Below are 22,146 nucleotides of genomic sequence, written 5' to 3' on the forward strand. Positions count from 1 at the left end.
CATGTCCATTAGGTACAAATTCTTGTATTACAAGGCAGATAAATCCCATTGAAGTAGCTCTGCAGATTGAATGTGTTGAAAGTAAAATCCATTAGTAAAAAAATATTCACTTAATTACACTTTTTATACAATTACTTATCCTTAAAACGCTATAAATTATTTAGGTATTCTCCATTTATTAATTAATTGGATTTCCCGATTTTCTTGCAACTACGAGACGTGTTTGTTAGGTGCTTCTAATAACAGGGTGTATCAGTCAAACGACTGTAAATTCATAATATGCTTCATCAAAGTATTAAGGCAATGGTCACATTTTTGTGGTTTTAAAAATTAAGTAGTATTTCTTAATCATACAATGCTGCTATATGGGTCCTTAATACACGTACAGTTTAACGTTCATGTCATAACATAATTACATATTTGGTATAAGTCATTAACGACGAAAACGATTAATTCAGTAGTGCTGCCAGCGCATCAAAGAATCTCGTCCTATCCTTAGCGTGCATTACAATATCTGCAAAGACCATTAAAAAAATAAGTACACTTTTCATGTTATTTTAAAACTTACATGATGTATCCAAATAATCACAGTTTACTTCACAATTCATTTTCTCCGCAACTTGCTCAAAGGCTTTTCCAAAAAAACTGTTAACAAAATTATAATAAGATCTGTAAAATGCTATAAACAAATCTTACTTTTTTGGCGAATTTTCACAAACAGGCGGAATTCCCAGCAACAAACACGTACCTCGCTCCACATCCTTGGGTGCAGACACTATTAGTGGCAATGTGGGGGCTTTCCTATTTTTTGACATCGAGACGTATGCTTTTAAAATGAACTGCGCTAAGAGCGATAATATGTGCAAATGGGAAAACATGTACCAATCAAGGCAACCCTAGAAATATTTTCTATCCATTTTCATTCTATCTGAAAATAACCAAATTCTACCTCTTGTATCACATAATAAACAAACGGTCCGGCGTTTATAATTTGTTTCATGTCTAGGGCACTTTGGACGGTTTTGAACAGGGTTTTAACAATTATTTTTGCCCTTTCCAAGGCAGCTTTTATGACCTCAATTTTTGACCTTGATAAGCAATCCAAAGCTTGGTTAAATAATTCCTCTGGTTTCTTATCCCTAGGCTATAAGGCAACATTTTTATACTTGTTAATGGTTAAATTTGAAACTTACTGATGCTTCTAAAACGGCAAGAAGGGCAAATACTATATCAGAGGCGCAAAACTTATTCCTATAACCGTACTGCAGTATGAAAGATGTAAATTCTATATCCTGTAGATTATACTTTTCTGCTAGTTTTTCTAGAGATCCATGGAATTCTTTTCGTAGCTGAAGGTCCATAGATGTAAAGTGCTGCCTACTTTGTGCAAGTGGGAGTCTATAATCAGCACACAAACCAAAATAGCCAGAGAAACAAAAAAAAAAAATCACTTACCCCATCTCAGCTAAAAGTTGATAGATTTTCTTGTCGCCTTTTAACGTCCACAATTTCAGCCTTACAGCAGTAAACATAGAATATTTTAAACTGTGCTCAACTGTCCAATGGCGATACAAAGTTAACCTCAAGTCTTTTTCAAATAAAATTTTCAGTGATGTTTGTACTTCTGTATCATAGGTCCTATTTTGAAGTCTCTTGCAATGACTTCTTAAAGTTTCTTTAAATAATTTGTTAATATTGGTCAATCAATCTGGAAACACTACATACCCATTTCAATGGTGTATTGCGAGTTTTCTATTTTTCCCAGTAACAACTGCTCTGTTAGTGCCACTATTGCCAACCAAAGTAAGTCTTTATCCTCTTTATTTAATTTCCAAGCAAAATCAAACATAAATATGGCACTCTAAAATGAAAACTGTGATTTCTACAATAATTCTTGCACTGGGATAACTTACTGCCCGGGCATAGTAAGTAAACTGAGAGTATTCAAACAATACTTTATTCTTATTTTCCTCCCATAGTCTTTTTTCTCTGCGCTTCATAATTTCCTCCTCATCTAACCTTCTCCTTTTCGCCGCTCTGCCTTCCTCATCGCTCTCTTCCTCTTTATCTTCCTCTGACTCAGACTAAAAACTTCACAATGTAAGCTCCAAATCTCTTATTACACATAAATCTAAACCTCTCTAAAAACATCATAAAATGCAGGTACTAAAGCTTCTTCTTCTTCTCCACTTAACAGCCGCACTTGTTCTGAAGAATATATGTTACACAAGTCTATAGGTCTATGACTGTCTAATATAAAAAACACAATATCGTCCTCAGCATTAAGCTCTTCGGCTATGTCAATAGTCCCCCCACAATTGATTAAAACAAAATATTTGACGTCTTCACTGTTCTCAAGGAATGCTTGTTTAATGTCCTCTTTGCCTTGGACTATGGCTAAAGTATAGAGTATGTTGCGGTATCTTAGGAGAGACTGGAGGATTTTGCAAGCACAAATACCATCAATATCATAGTGGACCATTAAAAATATTCTCTGAAAAATGCAATTTTTATTTGTCTAGTTGGGTGGGAAAATCAAGCAGCTTGAATAAGGCAATTTGAGACACTTTCTGTGGATTGTTTAGCTAAATTGTTTAAATATTTAACTTGCATTTCAAGGATTCAACTACAAGTATATTAATATGAATGGATAATGGGTTATGCACATTCCAAATGAACGTAGGCCAATTGGTATTGGGGTTTTACTTACTTTTCCTGATAAAAACTCGAAAAACTCCTTTTTTATATCGTTTACATACATGATAATAAAATATTATATTTTTAACATTATAACAACCCTTTAATATAAAATGTGTGACCGCCAATTTCGTGTTCAACAGAAACCGTTTTGAAAAGGCATGTTATACTCATGTCAATGCCACACATTTGAACTGTCTGTCAGCTGTCGGTCTTAAAAAATTTAACAAAGGCAAGCAGTGTAAAAGAAGCGATTTTAGAACAAGTGGGGGGAAGACTCGAAATATAAAAAATACGTTTGCTCAGTCGTCTATGCAATCCATCGGCCTTAGGCACGGCATCTTTCAAAGAAAAAGAAATTTAACATTATTATATTTAAATGGTTTTAAGATAAATATTTCAATGCACTAACTTTAATCGATCGATTCGTGTCGAGCAAGCTCGGGATCGGGTGCACATTATGTTCGACCCCTTTTTATAATGACGTCTTGAGCTGTCATAAATGTCAATGTTTTTCCGTTTAGTTGTGTACATGTGGGGTTCTTTTCCCGAATTTTTGAACAGTTTGTAATCAAAATAAAATTTTTCTTAAAAAATTTAGTTCAGATAAAAGTAATACCACAATATCGCGAATATGGCTCAGTCGGTTCCTCATTCGATTGATCCCAGGGCTCGTGAGTTGATACCAAAATCAAAAATTCTTGTTGTTGGTGCTGGTGGAATTGGATGTGAGGTTCTGAAGAATTTGGCCCTTTCGGGGTTCCAAGATATCGAAATCGTGAGTATTTTATGGCCAGTTGTGTATTGCAGTTTATAAAATATACCTCAGAATTAATAAAACTTCCGGACCATGACAACATAGATTTGGTAGTGAAGGGTAGACTCTCATTGAACTTTTGTATGCCAAAGGTCCTTAATACATCTTGGAGATGCCTCAAAATAATAATTATAACAATAAAATTCCTTAATAAAAGGAAAACAAAATACTTTGCCTTAACTTAATCAACAAACATGCTTTCAAATTGCCCTATTTATGATAAAAATTCATATACAGAAGTGGCCATGTAATGTGTGTGTTTGCATGATGTCAAATGTGGCAAACCCAAGAAGCATCTTTTTATGTCTTTTTGCACTATAACATTTTTTGGTGTATCTCCATTTGAGTCCCAAAAGCAAATCCCACCCTTAGATATTTTTTCTCAGTGAGCCTCTGGCCAAAAACAAAATATTTCACAGAATAATAATTCCTAAGGACATTTGTCCTACAAAATAATTCTTCTAGATTGATTTGGACACAATAGATGTGAGCAATTTAAACCGCCAATTTCTCTTCAGAAAAGAACATGTTGGCAAACCCAAAGCTGTTGTGGCAAGAGAGAGTATTTTGGCCAACAACCCTGATGTTAAAATTAAGGCATATCATGATAGTGTATTGAGGTAAAAATTAAAGGTTTGTCATAGAATTAACTAACATAATTAGTCATAATTTTTAGTTCTGGATATGGAGTTACTTTTTTCAAAAGGTTCAATTTAGTCTTAAATGCACTTGACAATAGAACTGCAAGAAACCATGTAAACAGAATGTGCTTAGCAGCAGATGTACCTTTAATAGAGTCTGGTACTTCTGGATACTCAGGGCAAGTTGAATTGATTAAAAAAGGTGTTACTCAATGCTATGAGTGCCAACCCAAACCCCCACAAAGGACTTTCCCAGGATGCACTATCAGAAACACCCCATCTGAGCCAGTGCATTGTATAGTTTGGTCTAAACACTTGTTCAAGTATGATGTTTGCCACTAACATGTAGTTTAGCATTGGTAATTTTGAATAAATATTTTAGTCAGTTATTTGGTGAAGATGATCCAGACCAGGATGTATCTCCAGATACTGAAGACCCAGAGGCTAAAGTTGATGGAGGAAATAGTTTGACTGAGAGTGGAAATGTAAAGAGGGTTTCAACCAGGCAGTGGACACAGGAAATTGACTATGATCCAGAGAAGCTGTTTGATAAATTTTTCTTGGATGATATTAAATATTTACTGAGTATGGGTAAGTGTTATTAAATTTTAATTTATTGTGAAGAAAATTATAAGCAAGATAAATAAGTTTTATATATTAATAGCAAGAGGGAAATGAATAGGATCATGTGGTGTAAAAGTGAGTGCTGTAAACTAAGCATTTAAACTATATATACAAATTACTACATCAATTTTGACAACTTTCAAGCTTATACTAGTTGTTTCATAAAAAACGAGCAAAGCTATAACTTAATTATTTTTGCACAAATTGTGATGAATTAAATAGCAAATAAAATGATATTGTCTAGACTACTAAATAAATTCAAAGTTAATTTTTTTTAACCCAATTTTTGCTTCAGATGTCAATTTCAGAATTTACATAGAATTTCACGTTTGTTAAATATTTTTTTAAACTGAAAAAAATTGAAAAATTTGTATGATGTCAGTTATACATATAGTTATTTGTATTGTCATGGGTCCATCTGTGTTGTGCAAATATACTTGGTGCAATGGACAAGTAGAGCTCCCAATCAGGCCCAGCAAGAAGGGATAGGATAAACTACTCTTAACCATTGAAACCCCATCATTTTTTGTCATAATTTTCTGTGAGCAATTATGCTACAGGTTTAATAATTGTAAATTAATTCTTTAGTGCAATAGAAATAATTATTAGTATTATTATTGACGACAATTATCAAGTGTTAGTTTCAGTTGAAATTATTTAAAAATGAATAGTAAATTTACAGATATACTTGAAGCATATTTCTAAAGCAATAAGAACTCCGATGAAGCAGTACGTCTTTATTTTGCTCTTTTTCCTAATAAAGAAGTACCTAATCATAATAAATTTAAACGTTTAGAAAATAACTTACTGTGTTATGAATCTTTTAAAAAGCTATTTGTAATATACAAGTCAAAGTATTAGTACTCAAAGAAATAAAATTTTTCATTTTTCTTTTTTTTTCAGTTAAAAATTGTTTTAACATTAACTTGTCATGCATCATCAAATTGAGAAAAACATTTTCTATCAAAAAATGTGAAAAATACAAGGTTCTACTTAAAATTCTGAAGTTGACACCTGAAGCAGAAGAACTGGCGATGAAAAAATCAACTTTGACATTATTTAGTTCTCTGAACAATATCATTTTACTGAGTTTGTCGTTCATCAAAATCCATTCATAAATAAATGATTTATAGCTTCGTCCGTTTTTTATGAGACACCATGTATGTATTAGATGTTTTCTAAAAGGCGGTTCCTTTCCAAGTTTTAGAAGCTAGCAATAAAAATTGTATTTTTCTTAAGAAACTTTTGGTTAAAAAAATCCATGTTTTCCTAGAAAACTTATGGAAAAAACGAACTCCTCCTAAACCGCTCTCATGGAAAGAAGCCGAAACACTAGTTGGAGATAAGAAAAACGAGGAAACAGATACTGTAAGATCAAGAGATATGGAGGTTTGGTCAATAGCAAAATGTGCAGAGGTATTCGCTGATAGCGTGTGTGTGCTGAAAAAAGAACTAGCCAACAAAGACTTCCTAGTTTGGGACAAAGATGACAAGCCTGCCATGGACTTTGTTACGGCCTGCGCCAATATTCGGGCATACATTTTTTTAATCCCTCAAAATTCCAAATTCCAAGTAAAATGTATGTGGTAAAACATTTATATCTCCCTAGTGTTATGGCTTTTAACATGATTTTCAGCTATCGCCGGCAACATAATTCCAGCAATCGCCACTGCAAACGCCATAATTGCGGGTCTCGTAGTGCTGTACGCGTTCAGGGTTTTAATTGACGAGTTTGAGCAGTGTCCCTCGATATATTTAAGACAGAAATCTGTCCATTCCAAGTTTGTTTTAGCGGCTGATAAACAATTATCAAAGGTAACTTACGGCAGTAAAGGAATTTGTGAAGAAATTAGTTTTAATGTTTTAAGGCTAATCCCAATTGTTATGTATGCAGTCCCATGCCGTTTGTTAACGTCTTTGTGAGCGTTAAAAACATGACTGTAAAAGAATTTGAGTCTGAAGTTCTCAAAAAGCACCTTAACATGGTGGCTCCAGACGTGGTTTTAGACGGCAAAGGAGTGGTGGTGATCTCATCTGAGGAAGGAGAAACTGAAGCAAGTTTGACTCTCTCATAAATCAACGGAGTATTAATTGTTTCTTACAGGCAAACAACGATAAATTTCTCTCTCAACTCGGCATAGTTGATGGCAGCATTCTAAAGTGTGACGACTTCCTTCAAAACTACGAACTAACAGTTGCAGTCAACAATTACGAGGCGGAAACCAAAGAAGATCCCCTGTTTAAGGTTGTTGCTAACCCAGAAGAATTGAAAGCGAAAGAGGCGAAAAATGGCAAGGAAAACGGTGCTTCTGATAGCAACAAGGAGCTGGAAAGTGATGAAGATGATCTGATGGTGGTGGATGAAATGAATGATGACCCACAGGAAGGATCCTCTAGTAAAAAGAGAAAGTTGAATCAAGATAGTGATGATGATATTGTGGAAGTTGTAATCCCTACGCCCATGTAATCTTTGTCAGGGCATATTACTGTAATAGTTATCCTAATATATGCGGAAAACGATATTTTACCGCACGTTCGCAGGAAAACGGTATTTTCTATCCACAGATAGATTAAAACAAAGATTAATCAGTATATGTATTAATTTTGCATTGAAAAATAAAGATTTCTGTTCCTAAATGGGTATTATGAATGTTTTATTTCAGTTAAAACGGCTTTAAAAATGTAGGTGTAAAAATAGGAGAGTAAAATTTCATGGAAATTTAAGCAAATTGATAGCCTGTCTAATTTAGCAGTTGACTTTTTTGTCAAAATACATTTCTGACAAATAGCGCGGTATCATAGTCGGAAAATCATCACTCAAGCGAGTCATCAAGTCATCAGTGATCTTACACATAGTTCCTTTTATATAGTTGCATGCAATAGATCTTCGAACCACGTAAAAAACCTTTATGGTTTAATTCACCTCTTGTCAGGAAATATTGTCGACGATACATCAATTGCAACATTATATTTATATTATAATTCTGGTTTCAGGCAGAGTAACTACAGCCCATTCATTACACAATCGCATCGGAGTAGGGTCTCTATTTACCTTCTAATTCCCATGTTCCGCCACAGGCAGTACAGCGTATTGCCAGTATCTAAACATTGCTATTTAGTTAGAGCCTCTATTCGCATTAAATTTGAGCAGGAGTGGCATAATTTAGAAGAGCATTTTTTACAAGTGCGAATTCGTAGGAGATTTTCTAATTATGATAAAAATGCCGGCCTAAATCCTAATGGTTGATTTAAACTAAGAATGTGTTGTATCTGTAAGTAAAATCCATCATTTTGTGCTACTGGGGAAAACGAGGAAATTGTGTGGTGGATTGAAAAGAACTAAACACAATACACTCTCGGCAGGTATTTAAATTTGTGCCACATTGGGTTCAATCAGACTACAAATCTTTTGAGAAAACTTGGGGAAATATTAGATAAATAAACATAATTCATCCTTTTTCAACCGAGAGTTGGCGTGGATAGCATCAAATATAAGTATCCTTGACCCTCATTGTTAGGAAGAATATAGCTTATTACCTACATCTAGTGCGGCCTTATGGGGGGACGACGTTGGGTGACGGCCTAGGGCAGAGGACTTTTTGATCGGTCGGGAGTTTTTCATGGGAATGGGGAGGCGGTGGTTAAAAATTTTGCCTAGGGCAGTAGACAGGCCTACATCCTTGAACTATTGTAAATAAACCAAAATTCGTTTTTTCACAATGTTTTAAAAGAAATTGAACATAAAATCGTGCATTTTTGCCCCGAATCCGGATAAATTGTAAAACTTCTTGGCTCTCTTATATCGACCTCTGGAACTTCATTAGCACTTCCATGAGGAGCGAACGGCATACAAAAACCGTATCTCCGTTACACGTACCCGGTTTATTTTCTTTGTGAGTCCTGTTCTAATCTGTTGTAAGTATTTCATAGTCACGTTTCACCGACAATGCATTGGATAGATTTAGCTCGGAAAGATTAATTACACGGATTTTGGTTTATGTTGTTACCACCTTTTTTGCTGGCGTCGAATCTGTATGGGGTTAATAGGCTTAACGACCTTTTGCATAATGATGGGCATTTTCGGGACGTTCTAGGCGTTTTTTAAGAACTTAATCTGAGTAATATGTAACAATTTTGGAAAACTTGATGGTTTCATCAGGCATGTGTGTTTACAAAGAATCAGTACTGGTCTTATGGGAGGACGAGGTTGGGCGACAGCCCAGGACGACAGACTTTCTTCCTGGTCGGTGGCTTTTCTTAGGGCAGGGGGAGAGGGGGATAAATTAAAAATTTTGATTAAGGCGTCAGACTTGTTAAGACGGGCCCTGCAAAGTATGTACACTCACACGCGCATGTCCGAAGACATGTGTAACCACGGAAAGATGTCATCAGTTCAGCCTATTGTGGAAATACCCGGTTTCCCTAATTTCGGAGATGAGTAGGGGTATCCACAAAGCGGAAGAGTTTAGTCGAAGGCCAATTTCCGAAAATTCCCTCGAAGTCTAATGGCGAAGTTTCTCTTGTTCACTACCTTCTGGTACAGACGAGAGCGATAGGTTCTTAACGTTAATATCGGTCGACATCGCTAATTCGCCCTAATTGACTCAATCATCAATTATCAAGTCATCTTATACGGCACTTAGAAACTGGATGTTGTGTGCGCCCCTTCAGGGGCGGCGCTCTCAGGATATGTCTGATCAGACAGCGCTTCGCCAGTCACACGGCGGACACTGTCGAAGCGACGCGAGACACCGCTTACCGTGAAAGCTCCCGAGCGAGCTTTCGTCTTCTTTTTGAACTCGGCTAACTATGGGACATTGAGATTTTTTACTTAAAAAATCATGGTTTCTTCGAACGTGTTGCTCCTGCTTTTGGCTCTGGCTGTGGGCCAGGGTTTGTGCATTAGCGAAAATTTCCTGAAAATGTTTGAAGGGCAACAGACCCCGGTGGATCCGTGTTACGACGAAGAGCGTCCTCGAAGGTGCATTCCGGACTTCGTCAATGCAGCCTTCGGGGTCCCTGTCAAGGCTTCTTCCACGTGCGGAGTGCACAACCCTGTGCATTATTGCGAATCCCCGGAGCCTGGGGCCACCCCCCAATGCCACCTTTGTGATGACCATCAAGCGCGCTATAGATTTCCTTCAGTGCACTTGACGGACTTGAACAACCCCAATAACGTGACTTGCTGGAGGAGCGACCCTCTTCCTCCCGTAACCTCCATAGATGCCCCCCCTGATAATGTAACTCTGACTTTGAGCTTGGGGAAGAAGTATGAGCTCACATATGTGAGCCTACAATTCTGCCCTTTGACTCCCAAACCGGATTCGATAGCTATCTTTAAGAGCATGGATTACGGGAAGACTTGGCAGCCTTTTCAGTTCTATTCGAGTCAGTGTCGAAGAGTTTACGGAAGGCCCAACAGGGCTACTATAACAAAATCTAATGAGCAGGAGGCTCGGTGCACTGACGCTCATCGCTACACGGGGGGTGACTCTTTTGGGTTTGGTCAAATCTCTAGAATTGCCTTCAGCACCCTTGAGGGACGCCCTAGTGCTCTGGACTTCGACAACTCCCCGGTTCTTCAGGACTGGGTCACTGCTACCGACATCAAGGTGGTCTTTAACAGGCTGCACATGCCAGTGGAGGATATCTCTGATGATTTGGACCTCCTGGTGGATGAAAACATGTACAACAAGCAGCGCTTTGAGGAGGAGAACTTGACTCGCGAACCTTCAGTGCAGCTGGTTAACGAGATGCAGGTTTTGGACAACGAGCCCGCTCCCACAAATAGCAAAGTTGGGGTGGACATGACCTCTAATGGGATACACGGGTACCATCAAGTGACCCATCAATACGCCGTGGCGGATTTTGCAGTGGGGGGTCGTTGCAAGTGCAATGGTCATGCGAGCCGTTGTGTGACCGGTCGGGATGGACAATTAGCTTGTGAATGTAAACATAACACTGCCGGAAGGGATTGTGAACGATGTAAACCCTTTCATTTTGATCGGCCCTGGGGAAGGGCCACTGCACGGGACGCCAATGAATGCAAAGGTAAGTCGTAGTTTGCAGGCAATGGGGAATTAAACTAGAAGATATAAGCAACAGGCACATTATACTCTCATAAAATTAGCATTGTAGATAGTAGGGGCTGAGTTAATCGAAAAGCTGCTTATACAGGGTGTCCGTTTCTGGAGTTCGGCTGGATTGCGCAGTTTGGCAGTCGTGAGGCGGGACGCAAAAGTCTTCAGAAATGTCCTCGTTAGTTCAAATTGTGGTTTGTCTTCGCAATTTTTTCATTCATTGAAATTGTCACGTAAATCCAGTTTTTTCGGGCAGTTGCTTTGGGTAAAAAAATCTCGGGACGCTATTTCATTTCCTGCATCTTAAGGGCTTGAAAGCCGGTCTCAATCAGCATTAAATCTCGATAAAACTGAGAAAGACCGATTAAATTTGGCATGCAAAGTGGCGTTTAACTTTTTCAGAACAAGACGGTGGTGTGGGCATTTATTTTATTGAAATAAATTAGCACCACCGGGCACCACCGTCTTGAGTGCTTTAATTCGAAAACGTCATGAATATTAATGTGCGTCAACCGCTGAATTTTTATTAATGACCGTTTATTCTTTTGTCGTTTTATTACCGCCAATAAATCGATGCCCCGCACGAAGTAATCTATGGTCAGTCCGATCATCACTGGTCCAGTGGTGTGTCTTGTTTTACTCGCGCCTACCCAGATTTTCCAGTAAACCTCGGACATGTAGGTAGATCATCCAAAATTAAAACTGCCACTGCTGGGATTTACTCTCTCCATGGAATCGAAATGGTGGCATTGGGTACTGAAAGTGATGCTAAAGTGAACGTTCTTTGCTGCGCCCCTGGGTTCTGGTTTTCGGATACCTCGTAAGCCATTATCACCCAGTTGCTCTTCGCGCAAAAACCAGCCGCTTTTTAAGTCTCATCTCAAATATCCCCCGGCACACATCGTTCGAATAAAGGATTGGAGGTTTCAATCCAACTTGCAATTTCTTTCAGAGGTCTCCGATGTAGTGGCGCGACTCGATAGCAAACAATCCACGGCAAGTCTCCATGCCAGTCAAAGCTCTGGCTGCTTTCCATCGAGGAATTCCCAGTGAAATTTTTATCACAATTATTGCACCTCCGCTACATCTACGAAGTCGACATCTTTATGGTGCGTGCCTATGAATATATCATCTAGATATAAAGTCTTTAGGTGCACTCGTTTCGTTTATAAAACAGGGATCACGTCCTGGAAATGGCTTTTCAACCGAATTCCCCATCCAAAGCTCATTATATCCAATCCGAGTTTAAAATAGTAAGGAGCTCATGGAGCTTCGAGTAACAGGATCGGAGCGGAAAGCCCCATTCTTCGGGTAAGCTGCTCATTACCGAAATGTCACATTTTATTATGGAGAACGATGAAATTAAAAATCACTTTAAATGGGATTTTGTTCCATCGGCTTTCGGAATTTTGGACTATGTTGCTCAATAAGAGTTAGCTCGGATTTGGACTGACTCTGCGAGTTTTCCCTAGATATTATGGTTGCCTTCCGAGTAAAGAACAGAATTCAGAACTAGTATCGGGGGCTAGATTGGGCACCGGCCAAGGGCGACAGATCAAGAAAGCCTTTTTTTGGGAGAAGGGCCCCCTTCCCCCAAGTGGGCCCTTCCTGGCGGGGAGGGGGATATTAAACATTTCGCTCAGGGCTCCAAGCTTGCTAAGGCCAGTCCTGTTCAGAATGATTACAAGTCCAATACGTTTTGTAGGATTTTGTTCAAAAACAACGTATCTCTTATTTAATCCTTTCAAATTCCTTTTAAGACATAATATCTCCAAGATATGATTTTGCTCAATTGGACGGCATTCCCCACTTTCCCCTGTTGATATAAAGATATGATATGATTGCCTTTGAAACGAATAAATGTTCGCTCAAGACCACTTTGGCTATATTATCTGCAAGACAAACAACTTAAAATGGGCCAATCTTCCGCATAATTATCTAGTTTGAGCTTCATTATTCCATAAGAACAAATATTGATGTCTTAGACATTTGTCCGATCTCTTCTCGGCTCTCTTTGACTCTAAGAAATTGTGTCTTGCAATGGTACAATATGTATTATCTGGCAATTTCTTAAAAATTAGTTGTAGGAACGTAAGTACCCATCTAATGTGGGCAATGCTCCTTAGCGAAACCGGCTATCTCCGTGGAGCGTATAACTCGCAGCACCAAAGTAGCCATAAATTTATATCAGTTTTATTATTAGAGATAGATAAGTTCCCGCAGTGTCGTCTCCGACTTAACTGAAAGGAACAGTTAAGATAACTTGAAATTTATTAACTGACACTCCGGTGTGGAAGTCAATTTTACGTCTACCAAACTTATTGGTGTCCATATCTCCTTAATTGCCTTGTCGCTATTAGATATCTATAATTCCATTTTATTAGGAGCATTTTCGATGAAGGGATACGTTAAAAAGCAAAGGGGTTCCGCAATTTTCAAAAACCGGAATTTACACGAATTAACTAAGACCGAAATGGCCTCGTCGAAATCCGAATTTGACACTCTCAGAATGTCTCTAGATTGTTTTTATTGGGCGGAGTAGTTTCAGCTGCTCAAAATGATAAATTTTAAATATTTTCAACAACCTTTTAAAGATGGCCTCCGAACTTACCCGATTTAGTGCTCATTGACGAACGGAAAAACTGAGAGGAGTAAACATGAGGTTAAAGTCAGTGCTCTAGCCAAGTCCTTCCCACTCACGAGGTGTTCTGTTACCAATGGGAAACTATGGAAATAAAGTGCCTAGAGAGTCTCTAATAAATTCAAAAGTTAATTAATTTGAATGAAAAAACAAAGCCGCATCGACCGATCATTCTAGATTAGAATAATAGTTTTGGATGGCATCTAATTTAAATCTAAACAGCTACCGGAAGGGAACAATCAAATCAGTGTAGATAATTTATTCATGCCCAAAACACTTTGTTGACATTAATATGGCATTTAAACCCACCGTAAAGTCTTTCGGGTGAGTTATCGCGGTAATTTTGTTTGAGTTAGATTTTGCTTATTGTTAGATTTGGTGTTTTCGTAGGAGCGATGGTTTGGTAACGGGCTTGAACGTATGCCTAAATATTCAATGGATCTTTCATATTGAAATCCCAAAGACATTAATCTCGTTCCAAACTTCCCAGGGAATAAAGACCTAACCCAGGCAGAAATGTCATTTTTTGGACCTCTTTACCGGCCATTTGCCTTACTGACAAACGATCTGCACAAATAAAGACCCGGGAACAGGTAGCTTACCAATTATTTAATAGCAGCCTGACCTTTGCTTGCAAGATTAGTGGAGTAGCACACATATGGCATGGGTGGATATAAATTATGGTATTGTCATGTCAGAGAACCACGGGACGGTTCTACCTGCCTTGAAATTCATTCACAAAATATGGAGTCATAAGAGGCCAAACGCTTGATGGAGTCCTAGAATTTGTTCTCGTAGTTTCTCATTCCTAGCAAAGTGAATTATTAACTAACGGGGTCTTAGTAACTTTAATGGTTTAGCGACAGCCGTTAAGATCTGATTTCCAATTATTTTAATACAGCGAATTTATCACTAACACTCCTAGCTGCCTATTGAATACATCTGTACCCCATGCCACCTAATCCTGATTAATGGTCATCAATAATATTAGCATAAATACTCGAAAGATCTTGTTTTCCATGTAAGCAACACGCTTTATCGTCTGAAATATTTCAGAACAACCTAAACGATGCACTTCTACGCCATACATTGTGGGTTATAGGATTTTTTGCGATAAAAGTCAAGTGAAATAGATGCATTTGAAACTGTGCCAAGCTGCAGTGGCCATCACGTCGTGAAATAGCTTATTGTGTTGAAAACCCGACGATCTTTTTCCATTACTTCCACCCAGATCTCCATTGATGTGTGGATTGAAATGTGCCATAATGCGCGTTTACACGGCCGTAATAATAATTCATTACCCTCGTGAGATAAGGCCGAGATTTTATTTTACAATATTTGCTCCACTCGTTAACTTCTGGTTTTCTCTAATTACATTAGTTTAGTGATAATTAAATTTACTAAGTTCTCCTACCGTTAAGCAACTATTTATTATGGCAACTATGTTAAGTGATATTACTTCCTTTCAGACGTATACGGGAGTCTTGTACGCTTTCGTGTAGTTGTCATATGCTTTAAGTTCCTATTAAATTATTACGTGCGTTTGTGTCCAGCACATGAGGTAAGAAAAATCTTAGCCGATACAAAACTCTAAAGACCAAAGCATTCTAAAAATACCAGTGGAAACATGCCTATTAAGTCCCGTTAGCTTCTGAAATATAAAAATATTATTCTTCCCATACCTAGTATGTTTATTTGGTCTAGAGCAGCTTTACAGCGGACTTCAGCTTCTGGAAAACCATAAATCTTTATTTAATGTAAATATGGTTTAACCTTGTTGTATTGACGTACCTATGATAGGACCAAACATTTATTTTATTAGCTTGCTTAAGTGATTCAGCACACTGCGAGCGACACGAATTTACAGTATCGGACAAAATCAAATTAACTATCAGCAAATGTTAACATTCGCATATTAATCTAAAAACTATTGTAGAATTAATGGATTTCAAAATTTTTTTGAAAAGTCCTTCTGTATTTTTTGGCTCTTATTTTTTTTTTTCAGGATTTCCAAAAGATTCTCAATTGAATCCAAATCCGGAGACTGTGCAGGCCACTTCAGAACACACATTTTTAAAATGATTTTACAATTTTTGAAGTGCTTTCCCATGCTTAAAAATGTATGAGAATGGCATTTCTAATATATTCCAGTGCATGAAATGACTCATTTTCCCAATAATTCTATGTATAGAACCCATAACCCAACCAGTGAAAACCCCCCAAACCATGACATTATCACCACCGTGCTTCACGGTTCTAAAAACGTATTTAGATTCAAGCCTTTTCCCAATTGGTCGATGAATATATTGAGATTCTTCAATACCGATCAAATTGAACTTGCTTTCATCACTAAACAACACTTTTTTCTAATTCTTTATACACCAATGAATATTAAGCGTTGCAAACATTAGCCTAGCACTCCTTGTTTTTCTTTGAGAGAAGCATTTTCCCGCTGGTCGATGGACACTAAATTCAAAATGTAATCAGACATCTCTGGACAGTTCGAGAAGACAGGCCAATATCACCTAATTCTCAGCAAATATTAGGTGTAGCCATCCGAGGGTTTGCCTTGATTGACATTTTTATTTTTCTATCAAGTCTCACAGAGCTTTTTCGAGGTATACCGTCTCGTTTTAAATTAGACATAGTCCCCCGAAGACGGGAACTTTTTATTGTAAAGGATATATCAATTCTTTTGATACATTAAATTGCTCACGTATCAATTTCTGTGATCGTTCTTTTTCCTAAGCTTCATTATTTTTTTAAGTCAATGGACAAATGTATTCCGGATGGCATTTTGCACAACAAATATTATAAAATTGGAAAGATAATATCTCAATAAAGTACCTCTGCGTGATAAAATTACTATAGTCAATTGAATTTTGTCGCCTTCCCCATCTGCCAAAACTGACAAGTCTTTTATTAAAAAAAGATATTTAAGTGATTCGGGTAAAAACAAAAAATAACAACAAAACGCATTTGTATGCATTCTAATCAGTGCCGGCCTTAACAAGCATGGCGCCCTGGGTGAAATTTTTAATTCCCTTGTCCCTCTTACCCCTAAGGAAAACCACCGACCAAGAAAGTCCGCTGCCTTGGGCCGTCACCCAACCTCCCCCCATTAGGTCGCTACTGATTTTAATATACATGCATTTTTAAATTTTCGATTTATTTCTCACTTTTCGAACAAAATTATTATAGTCAATTTCATTTTATCCGATGCTATAAGTTTTTACGATTTATCGGTGACTCGAAATGCCCAAGAGGGGCATTTTTGGAGGGTTCTCCATTAAGCATATAAAGTTGCGTCAAGAATTACCTTGTCTGGATTGGCCGATGATTCCATCGACGAACGCTTTGAGCCAGGGCTGGCCTTACTAAGTCTGACGCCCTGGGCGAAATTTTTAATCCCCCCCCTTGTCACCCAAGAAAAACCGTTTACCTGGAAAGTTTGTCGCACTACCTCGCCCCCCTCCCCCTTAAAGTCGGTACTGCCTTAAATGAGATCTCAACGCCTGCCAATTTAAGCTCCACGAGCTCCATATGCTATAGCGAACATTCTCTTGTTTGATATCCAATATCTCATTTTTCATAAACTAGAAGAAAATAAGCAATAAAATCATCACTTCTGCGAAGCCCATAAAGATTAACAATATGCATCTCTAATTATTAAACATTTACTGATCATAAAGTCGAGACAATAACCATACGGCACGTAAATAGGTTATTATTTGTCTAGACAGTGAACGCATATAGAAATTATTGAAGTTCTGGGTACATTCTCTAAGTGCGAAATCTTTATTGCTGCACTTAAGCAATCAATGGCAGATGACATTTCCCTTTGAGGCAATCGCCGCTGATACTTTCTAATTTGATTCTAAACAAATATAAGATTTTGGTGCTGAGGAATGCATAATGTACCCAGATTATCCTCCACAAAGACTGTTTCTTTCTCTCTCTCCCACCGAGCACCTTAATTACTCTTGTTTTCTTTAATGAAGATTTCAATCAGCATCTCTAACTTACCTAATTAACCCATCCTGACCAGATAAGCTGCCCACTTAATGGTCTACTCCCAGCGTAGTCTAAAATGGTAGTCTGCGACGTCCCACGAAGCCCAAATCCTCGTCTATTCCCACACATTCTTGTCAAAAACGTCGATGAATGTTAACAGATTTTCCTACTTTAATCAGTTTCCTGCAATCAAGCTACCTATGTTTTCTCCACAATCATCAATCTTCGGTTTTATCTCTAAAAATAAAGTGTTACTATAATGCACCAATGAGCAGTGTCGGCTTTATGGGGGGGCGCGGTTGGACAATGGCCTAGGGCGCCAGACTTGGTAAAGCCGGCCCTGCCTGTGAGACAAAAGCCGCTGAGAATCAATAAATAATCTAAAGATTATTCAGGGAAAAAGTTGCAAGCTTCAGGACATGATGTATTGCTTTAATTAACTGTTTAACATATTAAGTTTTTAACACGTTATTAACATCACTGACACTAATTAAGTGTTAGACTACGTGAAAGATAAACGAAAGGAATATTGGGGCATTTTTATAGGGAGCTCGTAAATTTGTCATTTCTCATACTAGGAGAGATTGATGGTTTTCTTTGTCGTTGGTTATTTGTCAGTTTTATTTTTCTCCAGGAAAGTTTTGTCCCTCAATTTTTCTTTTATTGCTCTCTATCCACGCCATAGGCACCAGACAGTTCCTCAGGCGCGATCTTCAGTGACTTCGCGAAGCGCTTTCAAGCTCCGACCACACTCATAATAACTCCAATTTCTTTGGTTTTTTCTTTGCAGCAAGGCCGGCTTTAGCAAGTTTGACCACTGTGCGAAATTTTTAATCGCCGCCCCTCTACTCCCAAGAGGAACCGCCAACCAGGAAAGTCGGCCGCCCTGGGTCGTCATTTCAATTTCACTTTTTCTTCAGCAAATCCGACGTTTCTACGTTCAGCAGTCACCATCAACTTTGTATTTTGTTGTAAGAAAAACCGCCGACCAGAACCCCCCCCCCCCCCCCCCCCGGTCGGTATTGCTTTGCCGTTAATTGTTCTTTCTGTTGCAAGAAGTATAGTACCCGTTCCCATTGCCACCGATTGCAATTCTCCATAATGCGTTCAACAATAATGTGACACAAAAAAGGGGAACGAAAATGCATTTAAATAATTGAACCTCAGGCTTTAATGGCGCATTTGAATGGAAATTCGGTCGCTATTCTGTTTTGTAAATTTGCGGGAAGAGTTATCAAATAATAACGAAGGGAACAAACGTGGTCAATTTTCCCGTTTTGTATTATTTTTTCCCCATGGTGGGCCCATCGAGGAGACCGAGGGGGGGGGGGGGGCAGGATCTAACCGTATTAAGTTCAGGAGTGACACCACTTGGCCTCATACTGATGATTTTTTTCTAAGAATTTCCTGAAGAAACGCAAACATCTCTCGTTAGTTGGGGCATTACTGCTAACACGAAGGTTGACATTGTCTGGGTTACTTTCCTTCTCGTCTCTCCGTCAACAGGCCAAAATCATTTTGCAGCCCAATTTCTTTTTACTGACCAAGTTGGTTCAGGTTGGTAGCTTTATTGCCGATTAACACCCCAAAAACTCACTACAAGTTTGCAGTCTTACCGTTAATCAACATCCAAAAATTCACCCCCATTCTTGAGTCTGGGAAGCCGAAGCTAACCGCAAACCGATGCCATTTTAACGCCATTTCCAGGGAAGGGTTCAGTCCCGTAGAACCCACGTCTGCATCTGGCCCCAAGTTGGTAGCCCAACTGTCCGTTAATATCTTTAGGATCTTCGTGGGGTTTCAGCCGCGCGACCTGAGCGCCTTTGCAGCATTTAATTGTTGCTATAATTCTTCATGTTCAGTTTGTAAAATCGTATGTTTAATATGCCAGATTTTCCCGCTGATTATTTTTAACCGAAAACTAAATTAGCTCCATCATTCATAGGCGCCCAAAACACCGCCAAATCGGTCCCGAAATAGCCCATGTCTCGTCGGACTATTCATCTGAAGGTACTTAGACGCCTAGTTAAAAGTAAATCTCTAAAGACTTGAATAAACAATTAACTATTTGTGTAACAGTTTTCCCTTGATTTATTGGACGCATTTAAAAGTTAATCATTCCGAGCAGTTCGCATACTTTCCCAAGTTAAATAAATAAATCACTGGCTTGTGGACCCTCTGGATGTATCTGGAAGGCGCCTAACGAGCTATAAGTATTCGCAAATAAATTATAACTTTTTGGCAAATGCAATTCATAATTGATATCTCGTGGATGTTTGTTGTACTCATAGAAACCTCAGCCAGTTATTGTCTCTGTCGAGTTCAAAATTCAATTAGGGACCATAAATTTAAAACGAGGTTAATATGCTAAGGCTAAAGCGCGATTCTGGATCGTTACAGACTGGCAATAATGCCCAATATTTAACAGACATCTGTTGTGTGGACTGGACCAGGATAATTAGGTCGTCAATGTAATATGCATTACTCAGGTCATTGTAGCTATAGCAGAACTGAACAAAGCTATAAAAGGCGTTTCTCTTCATCTGCATCGGCGATACAAGGGACCGTAAAGAAACAAAGTGCCTCAATAAAATTGTCGAATGAGTCCCGCATATCCTGTTGCATTATGTATTTGTTATTTTAATCCTCGGATGGATTAGTGTAGTTATTACACCGTAGTTTATTCAGCTATACCAACACAAACATTATTGAAGAACTCGACAAATATTTATTTTTTAAATTGTCGGGGAGGCGATAAGTTGTCTCTTAGACTGGCTTGCTGATGGTACCAAAGATGGTACGTCTGGTCCTCGAGTGTTGAAAAGTGAAGAGCCATCGTAGACGACCTTTGAGAGTCTTCGACGTGCATGAATTAACGGAGATCCAAAAATCTCCCATAATAGCGACGCTTATTAACAATAGTGCTGGAGCTGGTAATAACCAAAACAACGTTCAGGTGCACCCATAGAAGCATTTACTTCTTGATAAGCCATAATAAATGTACGGTCTAGTTTGATGATTGGAAATCGTAATTGATACCGCGGAACACGTTTGAGGAGTAATAACAGAAATACAGTCAGGCACAAAAGTATTCGTGCGGCATTTAAATTGCTAGTATTAGAAGAATTTGAGGATTGCTATTGAGAATTACCATGCATATGCAATATGTGAGATGGTCCAAGCGATCTCCTTTATCGTAATTTAATCCTTAAATCCGAATTCATGTATAATGTAACGCACCCTTATGTTACGCCTATGCACAGGGGGTCTCAAACTCGACGTCTCTATATCTATTTTATGGAAACCGAAAGTAATATGAACATTTTTAACTGTGGATCTTCAATGGGGTTGGATGATCTGTATTTCGACCTGAAGAAGTTCAGTTCTAAAATATCGGAGGAATGAGTTATGACGTCATCAATGATATTTTTCCCAGAAACATACCCAAATTCTAACAAAATTATATTGATCTTTTTGTTCACACAACTTTTGTTAAAGAATTTTTTTTCTTATGTGTTATCGTTTAAAAATTATACGCAACAACGTCCTGGGAATTATCGCAAAAATACCAGACCAGCCTTGATTTATTCCTATATCTACATAGTTTGTTAAACTTCGTATTGTGCAGCAATACCTAAATAACACGTTCGGACAAAACTAAATTGGCATGAACAAGCCTGTGCAGTGGCCAGGAAATTCCCCTGATTTAACTTCTATGGACTTTTTCTGTGGAGATTTCTTAAAAATAAAATTTATAAAATCCTTTCGAGAATTTTGGAATACACAAAGAAGAAAATAAGAGCTGTTAAAAATATTACGAACAGCTAGTAAGACAAAAATTAGGCGATGACTTCAAATGTGACTTGCAGGAAGGGAAAGTCATATTACAAATATGTTAAATTAAATATAATATTTGTTTTGTTCCTTTTTATTATTTAGTTTTATAAAAACTAATTTATTGTTGTTTGTTTAGTTCATGTTGTAAAATTAAATATATCTCCGATAATTCCTAGGACGTTTTTGCTTATAACTTTTAAACGTTAACACATAAAAAAAATTTATTTAACAAAAGTTGTATGGAAAAGTAGGATCAATATAATTTAATCAGAACTTCGGTATGTTTCTGGGAAAAATATCATTGATTACGTCATAACTCGTTACTCCGACACTTTAGAAATTAATTTTTCGGGTCGAAATGGAGGTTATCGAATTCCATTGAAGACCCATAATCTCAATTTTCCATATTACTTTTCGTTTCCATAAAGTAGATATAAGGGCATCGAGTTTGAGACTACCTGTACAATGAGGGACAAAAGTATTGACACATCTAATAATAAAATTATCTTTTCGACATTTATCTTCCACAGAAAAGGAAAAATTTGCAAAATACATTATTTTTATTTAATTTAGAATGCACAAACACTAAAATTTTACAGTGCATATAAGTCAAGGGCCAAGAAACGACGATTTACGAGCGAAAAATAATTGTAAACTTAAACGAGAGTGTAAATTTCATTCGGTTATTGCTAATATAGTAAAGAAGAGCTACTTTACAAATACGAAGTGTAATAAAGAGGTTTCAAAAAAGACGATAACTGCCTAAATAAATCTCGAATTGGGCGATCTAGAATA

The 22,146-nt window shown here is 37.8% G+C and overlaps 3 protein-coding genes and 1 long non-coding RNA gene across 4 annotated transcripts in view; 2 read left to right on the forward strand and 2 right to left on the reverse strand.

Annotated features, from left to right (window-relative positions):
- Positions 1-8: 8 nt before the first annotated feature.
- On the reverse strand, positions 9-2,872 carry Cdc45 (cell division cycle protein 45). The gene is made up of 10 exons (XM_066401600.1): positions 2,711-2,872; positions 2,138-2,494; positions 1,914-2,084; positions 1,726-1,861; positions 1,456-1,675; positions 1,194-1,398; positions 950-1,144; positions 697-896; positions 569-645; positions 9-514 (listed from the first exon to the last, which is right to left on the reverse strand). The coding sequence occupies exons 1-10, from the start codon at positions 2,759-2,761 to the stop codon at positions 450-452; spliced, it is 1,677 nt and encodes a 558-aa protein (XP_066257697.1). The 5' UTR covers positions 2,762-2,872; the 3' UTR covers positions 9-449.
- A 327-nt stretch (positions 2,873-3,199) lies between these two features.
- Uba2 (Ubiquitin-like activating enzyme 2) lies at positions 3,200-7,420 on the forward strand. Its single transcript, XM_066401537.1, has 8 exons — positions 3,200-3,475; positions 3,980-4,134; positions 4,191-4,478; positions 4,538-4,746; positions 6,053-6,358; positions 6,416-6,594; positions 6,648-6,833; positions 6,884-7,420. Exons 1-8 carry the CDS (start codon positions 3,332-3,334, stop codon positions 7,244-7,246), a joined length of 1,830 nt encoding a protein of 609 aa, XP_066257634.1. The 5' UTR covers positions 3,200-3,331; the 3' UTR covers positions 7,247-7,420.
- Positions 7,421-9,511: 2,091 nt separating this feature from the next.
- The window catches only part of NetA (Netrin-A), a 78,449-nt gene continuing 65,814 nt past the window's right edge, over positions 9,512-22,146 (forward strand). Inside the window, exon 1 of the mRNA XM_066401807.1 lies at positions 9,512-10,830. Within this exon, the coding sequence (XP_066257904.1) occupies positions 9,621-10,830 (1,210 nt within the window). The 5' untranslated portion in view covers positions 9,512-9,620. The remainder of the gene's footprint in view (positions 10,831-22,146) is intronic.
- On the reverse strand, positions 17,053-17,775 carry LOC136416569 (uncharacterized). The gene is made up of 3 exons (XR_010752726.1): positions 17,685-17,775; positions 17,527-17,629; positions 17,053-17,096 (listed from the first exon to the last, which is right to left on the reverse strand). It is a non-coding gene; the product is annotated as an uncharacterized lncRNA (long non-coding RNA).

The sequence above is a fragment of the Euwallacea similis genome, chromosome 23 (genome assembly GCF_039881205.1).
Source record: "Euwallacea similis isolate ESF13 chromosome 23, ESF131.1, whole genome shotgun sequence".
NCBI lineage: Eukaryota > Metazoa > Arthropoda > Insecta > Coleoptera > Curculionidae > Euwallacea > Euwallacea similis.